General features: G+C 41.7%; 1 protein-coding gene across 6 annotated transcripts in view; it reads left to right on the top strand.

The window, feature by feature from the left end:
- CCDC62 (coiled-coil domain containing 62) overlaps window positions 1-11962 on the top strand; it is a 44471-nt gene extending 32509 nt beyond the window's left edge. The window contains exons 11-12 of one of the 6 annotated variants that reach the window (XM_047828404.1): window positions 10089-10182; window positions 11172-11962. In XM_047828404.1, the coding sequence (XP_047684360.1) occupies window positions 10089-10142 (54 nt within the window). In that variant the 3' untranslated portion in view covers window positions 10143-10182; window positions 11172-11962. Of the gene's footprint in view, window positions 1-10088; window positions 10183-11171 lie in introns of those variants that run through there. The other 5 variants (XM_047828403.1, XM_047828405.1, XM_047828407.1 and 2 more) reach the window with 5 other exon arrangements.
- The last annotated feature ends 345 nt before the right edge of the window (window positions 11963-12307 follow it).

Here is a 12307-nt window from a genome sequence, read left to right as displayed (position 1 = left end):
CTCTTTGCTGTAAGCACAGAGCCTGCTTTGGATCCCTCCCCTGCCCTGTCCTTCTTTTTCTCTTTCAAAAATAAACATTTAAAAAAAAAAAAAAGGCAACCAATGGAATGGGAGAAGATATTTGCAAATGACATAATGGATAAGGGTTAGTATCCAAAATCTATAAAGAACCCACCAAACTCAATACCCCAAAAACAAATAATCCAGTGAAGAAATGGGCAGAAGACATGAATAGACACTTTTCCAAAGAAGACAGCCAGATGGCTAACAGACACCTGAAAAGATGCTCAACATCACTCATCATCAGGGAAATACAAATCAAAACTACAATGACATACATCCTCACACCTGTCAGAGTGGCTAAAATTAACAATTCGGGAAACAACAGATGTTGGTGAGGAACCTTTTGCACTGTTGGTGGGAATGCAAACTGGTGCAGCTACTCTGGAAAACAGTATGAAGGTTCCTCAGAAAATTAAAAATAGAACTACCATACAACTCAGCAACTGCACTACTAGGATTATATCCAAAGTATACAAAAGTATATAAAAATGCTGATTTGAAGGGGCACATGCGCCCCAATGTTTATAGCAGCGCTATCAACAATAGCCAAATTATTTATGGAAAGAGCCCAAATATCCATTGACTGATGAATGGATAAAGAAGATGTGGTATGTATACACACACACACACACGCGCGCGCGCATGATGGAATATTACTTGGCAATGAAAAAGAATGAAATCCTGCCATTTACAACAATGTGGATGGAAATGGAGGGTATTATGCCAAGTGAAATAAGTGAGAAAAAGACATATCATATGATTTTGCTCATATGTAGAATTTGAGAAACTCAACAGATGAACATAGCAGAAGGGAACATAGCAGAAGGAAAGGAAAAATAAGATAAAACAGAGAGGGAGGCAAACCATAAGAAACTCCTAAATACAGAGAACAAACTGAGGGTTGCTGGAAGGTGTGGGGGGATGGGTTAAATGGGTGAGGGGCATGAAGGAGGGCACTTTTCGGGATGAGCACTGGGTATTACATGTAAGAGATGAATCACTGGATTCTACTCCTTAGCCAACTGAGCCACCCAGGCGCCCCTCACTGGATTCTACTCCTGAAGCCAAGACTACCCTGTATGTTAACTAACTTGAATTAAAAAAATGAAATAAAATAAGATCAACTTTGTAGACTTTAATGCCTAAGTACTTATTCCTTAATGAAAACCAACACAGATCGTTAGTTCAGTAAGTTTAGATAAATGTATATATACACTCATTTAACCAATATCCCAGTCAAGATACAGAACATTTCCATCACCCCAAAAAGTTCCCTCATGTTCTTTGGCGTGGACTCCCCCTTTCCCCTACTCCAGGGAGCTACTGCTCTGATTTTGATCATGGAAGAATAGTTGGCCTATTCTAGAACTTCGTATAAATGCAGTCATGATATGTACTCTTTGTCTAGCTTCTTTCAATAGAACTATTTTGAGATTTGTCCATGTTGTTGTGTATACTGATACTTCACTCCTTTTTATTGCCAATCAGTATTCCATTGTATGACGAGACCACAGTTTGTTTATTCACCTGTTGATGGGACACGTGGGTTGTTTGCAGTTTGGGGCTATAATGAATAAAGCTGCTATGAACATTTTTTTTAAATTTTTTTTTAACGTTTATTTATTTTTGAGGCAGAGAGAGACAGAGCATGAACGGGGGAGGGGCAGAGAGAGAGGGAGACACAGAATCGGAAGCAGGCTCCAGGCTCTGAGCCATCAGCCCAGAGCCCGACGCGGGGCTCGAACCCACGGACCGCGAGATCGTGACCTGAGCTGAAGTCGGTCACTTAACCAACTGAGCCACCCAGGCGCCCTGAACATTTTTTATATAAACCTTTTGTAAAATGGAAATTTGTTTTTATTTCTCTAAGGAAAATACCTAGAAATAGAATCACTAGTTATAGGACAGGTGCATGCTTAACTTTTTAATAAACTGCCAAAGTGTTTTTCAGGGTGGTTTGTACCATTTGCATCCCTGCCAGCAGTGTATGAACATTCCAGGTGCTCCACATCCTCACCAGTGCTTGGTTTTGTCAGTTTGATTTGATTTGATTTTTTTTTTTAACGTTTATCTATTTTTGAGACAGAGAGAGACAGAGTGTGAATGGGGAGGGGCAGAGAGAGAGGGAGACACAGAATCGGAAGCAGGCTCCAGGCTCTGAGCCATCAGCCCAGAGCCCGACGCGGGGCTCGAACTCACGGACCACGAGATCGTGACCTGAGCCGAAGTCGGACGCCCAACCGACTGAGCCACCCAGGCACCCCTTGTCAGTTTGATTTTAGCTATCCTGATAAATGTGAAGTGGCATCTGGTTGCCATTTATTATTTTGTTGTTGTTTTTTGACAGAGCGTGAGTGGGGGAGGGGCAGGCAGAGGATCTGAAGCGGGCTCCCCGATGACAGCAGAGAGCCCAGTATGGGGCAGGGGCCCCGGAACTCACAATGGACTGAGCCACCCAGGTGCCCTCATGTGGTTGCCATTTAATTTCCATTTTCCTGATAACCTAATGATGTGCATCTTTTTGTGTGCTTATTGGCTCTTTATATACTTTTGTGAAGTGTCTGTTCAAGTCTTTTGCCCATTTTAAGTTTGAGTTGTTTCCTTTATTATATTCAGTTGTAAGGGTTCTTAATATACTCTGCACACAAGGCCTCTGTCTTTTGTCAGATATGTTGCAAATATTTTCTCCCACTTTGTGGTTTGCCTTTTTATTTTAAGTGTCTTTTGAAGAGCAGAAATATAAAATGTTGATGAAGTCCAGTTTATCAAATTTTTTTTAAGTGGCAGTTTTTGTGTCCTGAGAAATCTGCCCCAAGGTTGTAAATATGGTCTCCTCCTGAAAGTTCTTTTTTTTTTTTTTTTTAATTTTTTTTTCAACGTTTATTTATTTTTGGGACAGAGAGAGACAGAGCATGAACGGGGGAGGGGCAGAGAGAGAGGGAGACACAGAATCGGAAACAGGCTCCAGGCTCTGAGCCATCAGCCCAGAGCCCGACGCGGGGCTCGAACTCACGGACTGCGAGATTGTGACCTGGCTGAAGTCGGACACTTAACCGACTGCGCCACCCAGGCGCCCCTCCTTCTGAAAGTTCTAAGGTTCTGTTTAGGTCTATGGTTAATCTCAATTTAATTTTTGCAGATGGTATGAAGTGAGGATTTTTCTTCACATAGGTATCCAGTTCCAGCACCATTTGGTGAAAAGACTGCCCTTCCCAGTTGAATTACTTTTGGCATCTCTGTTGAAACTCAGTTGACCGTATATGCAAGGGTCTGTTTTTGGAGTCTCCAATCAGTTCTGTTGATCTGGTAGCTCTCCTTATGCCACGCTGTGTTGATTATATAACTGTGGAGGGTCTTGAAATCAGGTAGTATACATGCTCTACTTCGTTTTTTTTTTTTTGCAAAACTGCTTTGTCTACTCTAGATCTCTTGCAGGTCCATGGGAGTTGTAGAGTCAACTTGTCAATTTTTACAAAGATACAGTTGGATATTGTGATTTCATTGAATTTATAGATCACTTGGGGAAGAATTGACATTTGTGAACAGAGTATATCTCCATATAGTTTGTTTGTTTGTTTGTTTGTTTGTTTGTTTGTTTATAGACCTAAATAAAAGGCCTTCCTCCATTTCTCTTATTTTGTAGTTTTCGTAGGCGTCTTGCTTTTGTTAAATGTATTGCTAATATTTTGTTTATTGCTGCTATTATACATGGCACTTTAAATTTCACTAATTGCTGATGGTATAAAGAATTGCAGTTGACTTTTTTTTTGTAAATTGCCCCTATCTAAATTCACCTATGCTGGTAGGTTTTCTATAGGTGGTTAGGGATTTCTACATGGACAATCATGTCATTTGTGAACAAAGAATATCTTTTTCTGATCTGTATGCTCTATGTCTTTTTCTTACCTTATCGCTCTGGCTAAGACCTCCAGATCAGTGTTGGACAGAAAAGTGAATGCAGACGTCCTTGCCTTGTTCCATGAAATACTCTCTGGGGGCACCGCTTGCTTGGTTCCTCATCACATTGGTGTTTTGGTAGATTCAGAGTTCCAAGGAGTGGTTTCCATGTGACACAGATGATCTGAAACTCAAACATTATCCATTTTATTTTATTGCTTTTTTTTTAAGGATTTTATTTTTAAGTAATCTCTACACCCAATATGGGGCTCGAACTCACAACCCCGAAACCAAGTCTCACACTTCACTGACTGAGGCTACCAGGCACCCCAAGACCATTAACCATTTTAGAATCAACATGCTCATTGCCATGAGCTTCAACAGGTAGTCACAAAGATTGCCTGAAAGAATAATGGGCTCCAGGGCACCTGGGGGGCTCAGTCGGTTAAACGTCCAACTCTTGATTTCAGCTCAGGTTATGATCTCATAACCTTGAGTTCAAGCCCTGCCTCGGCTCTGTGCTCACAGCGCAGAGCCTGCTTGGGATATTCTCTCTCTCTCCTCTCTCTCTGTCCCTCTCCCGCTCATGCACGCTCTCTCTCTCAAAATAGATAAACAAACATTAAAAAAAAGAAGAATGGGCTCCAAAAAAAGTGATTTTTAAAAGAATATCTACCATGTATCCCACATAAGCTTTTCAAAGTAGAAACCTTAATGGACTTTGTGGTGTTTTCTGGGAAGAAAGACTTTTTCTTGACAGATTCTTTGAAGCATTAGTGAAGCAATTTATTTTACAATGGGGCAGAAAGTATTTTTAAGTATTCGTAAGGGTTTTTTTAAACAGCTTTACTGAGATATAATGTATATACCATCACGTTCTTCTATGTGAAGTGTACAATCCAGTGGTTTTAGTGTATTTTACAAAGTATGCGACTGTCACCATAATCTAACTTCGAACATTTTCGTCATCCCCAAAGAAAGCCCGTACCCATTAGCAGTCCCTCCCCCTTCCCTCTCCCCTACCCCCTGGCGGCTAATTATCCATCTCCTTTTTTTCCTCTTTGGATTTGTTAGGCAGAGATTTTTAACCAGAGTTTGTTGAATAGAATTCAGGGGATCCACAACCTTTGATGTGAATAACAAACACACATAAGCTTATTTTAATTAACCTCTGATTGAAATTTAGCACTTCCTTCAATTCTGGATATAGGAAACAAGTCATAGGAGTACACAATACCTATGACTTTGCTCCTAGTAGAGATCACAGATGGTTTCAGATCACATTACAGTCATTACAGGTACCTTGAGATACCCTTTATACTTAGCACTGGCTCAGAATTACAGAATATTAGGCCTGCTACTAGATCGTATCATTTGCGCCTGGATTCCTGATCTTGGGGTTGTGAGTTCAAGCCCCATATTGGGCCTAGAGCTTACTTTAAAAAAAAAAAAAAAAGAGTCTTCCAAATGGCTGGCTCATTTGGAAGAACCTGAGACTCCTGATCTTGGGTTGTGAGTTCGAGCCCTTCGTTGGGTATAGACATTATTTAAATGAAACTTAAAAAATAAAGAGTACATATATTTTAATTTTTTTTTCAACGTTTATTTATTTTTGGGACAGAGAGAGACAGCATGAACGGGGGAGGGGCAGAGAGAGAGGGAGACACAGAATCGGAAACAGGCTCCAGGCTCCGAGCTGTCAGCACAGAGCCTGATGTAGGGCTTGAACCCACAAACCACGAAATCATGACCTGAGCTGAAGTCAGACGCTTAACTGACTGAGCCACCCAGGCACCCCGGTAGGACAGTTTTTATACATGTTAAGTCGTTAAGAAATAGATAAGTCCTGTAAGCAATATGGCACTTTATCTTGAGAAAGACCTGAAGTTTGCATGTGGAACTGGGTGTTGGGGAAGTGGCAGCTTATGATTCACTGGGATGAGGGAAGAAGGTACTTGGCTGGGAAGTTATAGCAGCAGATGTGGATGGGGTGGATTTTAACACACACGGGGAAACTGGGGGAGGGCAGTGGATGTTTGAGGGGTGCAGGTGTGTGTCTGTATTCCGGCATGCCATGGCTCAGGCAACTGGGCACAATTTACCTAGCGTTTCTCGTGGACAAAACTGCAGGTAAATAAATGCAAACTTCACATTAGGCCCAAATTGCTCCCTAATATATTGGCTGTGTTGGAACAAATTCATATTTTCAAAACAAGTGTTCGAGCAGAACTGTCTTTCAGTATAATCTACCCGGCCGACTCCTAGTCATTCTCTTCCGGAGCCCCTCATACTCATTTGGGCATTCCTAGTTGTAGCACACACAGTACCTGCTAGAGGACGCTCAGTAAATACCTGGAATGGACATGATCAGAAAAAAGACAAAACAGGGGTGCGTGGGTGGCTCAGTCGGTCAAGCTTCTGACTTCGGCTCACAGCTCATGAGTTCGAGCCCTGTGTCGACAGCTCAGAGCCTGGAGCCTGCTTCAGATTCTGTGTCCCCCTCTCTCTCTGCTCCTTCCCCACTTGTGCTGTCTCTCTCTCTCTCAAAAATAATAAATGTTAAAAAATTCATAAAAAATAAAAAGACAAAACAGTAACCTCAGCTAGAGAATGAAAAAAATGCTAAAGCCGCTTGAGGTTGGTGAAAACTTGGTTTAAGAGAATTTTGGAGCTAGAAAGACCTAGAAGAGGGTGTAATCTCAACCTTTCATCTTACAGGTGAGGAAAAGTGATTAATTCTCTCACTTAACATTCCATAGCTAGAATCAGATAATCGTTTGGAATTAGTTGGAAAAAGTATTGCCTTCAGATGTAAAAAAATTTCTGGAAGATTATTAACTAATTCTGGAAACATTGAAAAAACAATGTAATTCACAGAAATATACTTGGCAACATGCTTTACAAATTCCGTCCCTCTGGTCCTTGGAACTGGATAGTTATAGAAAAAAGCAAATGATTTGTAAAAATCCTTTTTTTTTTAAATTAATTTTAGAGAATGTGTGAGCGGGGGAGAGGGCAGAGAGACAGAGAAAGAGAGAATCTTTTAAGTTTATTGATTTTGAGAGAGAGGCAGAGAGAGAATCCCAAGTGGGCCCTGAGCTGGCAGCTTGGAGCCCGACTCAGAGCTCAACCCCATGACCTGAGTGGAAATCAAGAGTCGGATGCCCAACTGACTGAGCCACACAGGCTCCCCAATTTGTAAAAAGTCTTAATTTTTGCAACAAGGAAGCAGGGTGAAATTCTGAGCGGCCTGTCTGCGTCACCATTTTTGGGCATCTGTTGCAGAGAACAAGGGTCTTATTTCAAAGCCTTTTTCTCAAACACATTCTTAGACATTGCTGGGGGAGCACAAAGTGATTCAAACCTTCTGTCAGGGAACTTGGCACCATTTACTCAAACTTGCAGAACTGAGCCTTTGACACAGTAGTGTTGCTTTGGGAATCTCTCCTACCAGTACATCCACGTGTGTATAAAGTGGCCTATGTACAAGTTTTACATTACAGCACTGCTTTTTTTTTTTTTTAAGTTCATTTATCTTGGGGCGCCTGGGTGGCTCAGTCGGTTGAGCGTCCAACCTCGGCTCAGGTCACAATCTCACGGTCCGTGAGTTCGAGCCCCGCGTCGGGCTCTGTGCCGACAGCTCGGAGCCTGGAGCCTGCTTCGGATTCTGTGTCTCCCTCTCTCTCTGACCCTCCCCCGCTCATGCTCTGTCTCTCTCTGTCTCAAGAATAAATAAACATTAAAATAAAAAAAAATTTAAAGTTCATTTATCTTGACAGAGAGAGTGCACACAAGCGGGAGAGGGGCAAGGAAAGAGGGAGAGAGAGAGAATTCCAAGCAGGCTGTGCACTGTCAGCACAGAGCCTGGCACAGAGCCCCCCTCGGGGCTCGAACCCGTGCAGCGTGAGATCACGACCTGAGCCGAAATCGAGAGTTGGACACTTAACCGACTGAGCCACCCAGACACCCCTGCAGCATTGCTTTGTAATAGCAAAAGTTTGGAAACAATCCCGAGTGTCCAGCAAAAAGGAACTCAGGGAGTAGCGATGGTGTGTCCACACTGGAATATTGCTTAGCTATAAAACAGAGTGAGGAAGAGCTCAGATGTGGAAATACTTATGGGATATATTATTAAGTGAAAAGAAGCAAGATACTGAAAGGCTCATATGTTATTCTTCACATGTACCCAAAGGGATGGGGATAAGAATATATATTATTTTGGGGGCGCCTGGGTGGCTCAGTTGAGCATCCGACTCTTGGTTCGGCATAGGTCACGATCTCATGGTTCATGAGTTCGAGCCCTGGGGCAGGCTCTGGGCTGGCAGTATGGAACCTACTTGGGATTCTCTCTCTGCCCCTCCCTTGCCCACGTGTGCGCTCTGTCTCTCCCTCTCTCTCCCTCTCTCAAAAATAAATAAACATTAAAAAAAAAAGAATATATATTCTTTTTATCATATTTGAATGTGTATTAACTATTTTATTTATTTATTTATTTATTTATTTATTTATTTATTTATTTATTTATTTATATTTTTGAGACAGAGACAGAGCATGAACAGGGGAGGAGCAGAGAGAGAGAGGGAAACACAGAATCCAAAGCAGGCTCCAGGCTCTGAGCTGTCAGCACAGAGCCTGACGCGGGGCTCGATCTCACGGACCGTGAGATCGTGGCCTGAGCCGAAGTCGGATGCTCAACCGACTGAGCCACCCAGGGGCCCCTATTAACTATTTTTTAAAAGCCCCAATGATTTAAAGAGAGAGAAAAGAAAGAGTAAAACACAGCATAGCTGACCACATCACCTTGCCCCACAGCCGGCTTCCTACTTAGTTGAGGGGTGGAAACAGGGAGGGACTCAGCCTGAAACTGAATTTGGACTTTTGACGAGCACAGGGGACCCGACATCCTCATTGCTAGCTCGAGACTGTCGGTCCTGTCAGGGTTCTTGACCTGTTTTTGTGGCAGGCTGGGAAAGCCTACAGCTCCCTTTCAGAAGAATGTTTTTAAAGGAATGAAATAAAATACATCAGATGGTAGAATACATAGGAAGGCTGTTTGAGCAGAGAGGAAGTGGGATGATTAAAGCCCAGAGGTCTGGGAGCGCTGAGAAGAGCCTCAGCCTGGCTCAAATGCAGGCCCCCTGGGGAGGAGGAAGAGGCTGAGGAGGCAGGCTTTCCCTGCACCCTGAAGTCCACCAGCTGTGTCTACCGCTGTCTTTCCAGGTATCATCCTTCTCTTTCCTTCTTTTTCGCCTTTTTAAAAATAGATCTCCCAGGGGCGCCTGGGTGGCTCAGTCGATGAAGCATCCAACTCGATTTTGGTTCTGGTTCAGGAGATAGAGCCCCGCATCGGGCTCTGCACTGACGTGAAGCCTGCTTGGGATTCTCTTTCTCTTCTGTCTCTGCCCCTCTCCCACTCGTGTACACATGCTGTCTTTCTCTCTGTCAAATAAACAAGGGGCACCTGGATGGCTCAGTCAGTTAAGCATCTGACTTCGGCTCAGGTCAGGATCTCACAGTCCGTGAGTTCGAGCTCTGTGTCGGGCTCTGTGCTGACAGCTCAGAGCCTGGAGTCTGCTTCAGATCCTGTGTCTCCCTCTCTCTCTGCCCCTCCCCTGCTCATGCTCTGTCTCTCTCTCTCTCTCTCAGAAATGAATACACATTAAAAATAAATACATAAATAATAAACATTAAAAAAAAAATCTCCAAAACACCTAACAATGCTAACTAAACAAGCCCTCAGTAAGTACTTATAATTAACAGTGGCACTTACAATTGTCGATTCTTATTGATGACCCTTGTCATCATTAGGGGCTCATGACATAGTCCATATTAAGGCTGACAAAGAGACAGTTATATCTGGGTATTAGCTGATTGCCAGAGTTTAAGGCATAACATACATGGTAAAGCAAACAGAGCCTTCCAACTAGGCAATTAGAGACGAAAGGGCCCCACACATGAATAGGAAATCAGTACCTCTTTGCTGGATGGATGCTTGTTGTTTGAAATTACTTCATTGTATTTCATTAATTCCTTAGGTCTTTTAAAGGCATTTCTGCTATATTTGTGTATTGTCTTAAGTACTGTCCAGTTTTTCTCTCCTGGGTACTAATTTAGAAGTTGTTTTATAGAACTTAGAAGTCTCAGAAGAGTCAGCTCAAAAAAATACCCTCCTTACTAACTGAAGAAAACAAAAGTCAACTTCAGTATTCACTGTGGTCAGAGGTAAGTCACTTTTGTTTATCTCCCTTTATATCTCAATTGATATTTAATAAGTAACTTGGGAACGTTGATAATGTAGAGTCAAGGCCATGCATTTGTTTGACCTGTAATCCTTTCTCTTGTTTGACCTATTTGTACATACCTTCTAAATTTAATCAGTAAAATGTCAGTTATTTGTATGAGAAATGCAGATCAAAAAGTTCTTGTTCTCAATACCTAGAATCTTAAATATAAGGAAATGAATACAGATAGCTTTCAAAATCAGAATCTAAATTAACATTTCAGCCTTTCATCTGGATATCTGTCCGGAAAGAAATCTTTTCATAGGGTTTCAATTTTATAAAAACGTTCATTGACTGGAGCACCTAGCTGGCTCAGGCCATGGAGTGTACATTTGTGATCTCGGGGTTGTGAGTTCGAGCCGCATGTTGGGTGTAGAGACGACTTAAAATCTTCAGGGGTGCCTGGGTGGCTCAGTCAGTTAAGTGTCCAACTCTTGGTTTCACGCAGGTCATGATCTCATAGTTCATGAGTCCCAGCGCCTCATCAGGGTGCAGAGTCTGCTTGGGATTGTCTGTCTCTCAAAATAAATAAATAAACAAAAAAATAAATGAAAAGAAAAATCTTGGGAAAAAAGGCTAATTGGTGTAGTTTGCACTTTCTTGATTTGTTTCCTTCTGTTAAACCTACATTTCATATGCAAAGTTTCTTCAGAATCCAGTCTGAGAAGTTAAAAGACATAATCATTTCAGATGCTTTCAGTGTAAGCAAGAACTCTGTGAAAGCAGTCAACGCAGGTAGCTATTCCCTGACTCCTGTTCTCTTTCTCTCTCTTTGCTGAGAAGCTGTAAGACTTATGGTATTTTGCACGACCTTAGGTAGACAAAAATCAGGATGTATATAGTTAATTTTTTAGAGACTGTGAATTAGAACACACTGCCCACCGCTCTCCTGGACTTGATTTTATTCACTCTGTTGTTTCCTTCCTGCAGAAGCCGATTTTCCAACTTTGGAAGGCAGGAAGCAGACATCAATACCTAATGCTTAACCTTGAAAACAAAAAGAGGATTGTAATCCTTTGTAAGCAACACTTAATACCAAAGGGAAGCAGAAACTGAAAGTTAGTTTTTCAACATCTGTATTTTATTGCTTTTCAAGTTGACCGTTTTCATGTTGAAGAAATATTGTTTTATGTGTAAGCAATTAGACCTTATTGTGTATTGTCTGTATACACAATTATGTATATTATGCTCACAGAGAAAAAGACTTCTCTGTAAAGATGCAGACTAGAATTAAGTACTAGAGAAGCTCTTTAAAAGTGTGAACATCAAATCGAGAACCCCTGCATGTAAAGTGCTATTTTCACTCTCTGATTTTTAAAAAACCTGTGCATGCATTTAAACTACAACCAACAGCTTATCAGAGACAGCTGTAAATATATGAGAAATAGTCTCCTCCTCTTTCGTGGCTTTTGCTCTGGACTTCGCTGTGTAAAATAGACATAAAATGATATGATAGAACATATTTTTAACTGGAAAGTATCTCATCAGTTACTGACAACCGAGGCCCGTCTGTCCCCGAGCTGAACAGAGCCCCATCGTGTCTGGGTCTGTAGTAAGTCCCGTCTACTCATACAAACAAAGGCTCGCTGGAAGATCAAGTTTTATATGCGTTTTTTTTTCTTTATCATTAAAGACTAAAAACACTTCCCTTTTAACTTGTAATTTAATTTTTTAAAGAATATACTAATGTGCATTTCTATCCCTTCTAAAGAAGAGAATCGATCAGCTTCAGCCAATAAAAAATATTTTTAATAAGAAAAATAACTCTCTTGGGTTTCTTTGTATTATACAGGAGTGAAATAAGGAAGGGTAGTCGCTTAAAACCCAGCCTGGCAAGTGAATTTCCTCGGGAGTGGGAATGTAGTTTTCTTAAGCATTGCAGTTATCAAGGTTCCGTTGTGCTGTATAAATGCCCCTTTGTTGAAAGGTTTCAGTGCTACTTCAGAGATGATTTTCGTGAGAGTGGAGGAGCCACCCCATGTAGCCTTTTTAATTAGGGTGCTGAAAAGAGAAATTGGGTGAGGTTCTGCCGAAGTTCTTTATAAATGCTTGCTTTCTCCTGCAGG

This window comes from Prionailurus viverrinus, chromosome D3 (genome assembly GCF_022837055.1).
Source record: "Prionailurus viverrinus isolate Anna chromosome D3, UM_Priviv_1.0, whole genome shotgun sequence".
Lineage (NCBI taxonomy): Eukaryota > Metazoa > Chordata > Mammalia > Carnivora > Felidae > Prionailurus > Prionailurus viverrinus.
Note: the sequence above shows the minus strand (reverse complement) of the source record. Positions and strands in the feature narration are given on the sequence as shown.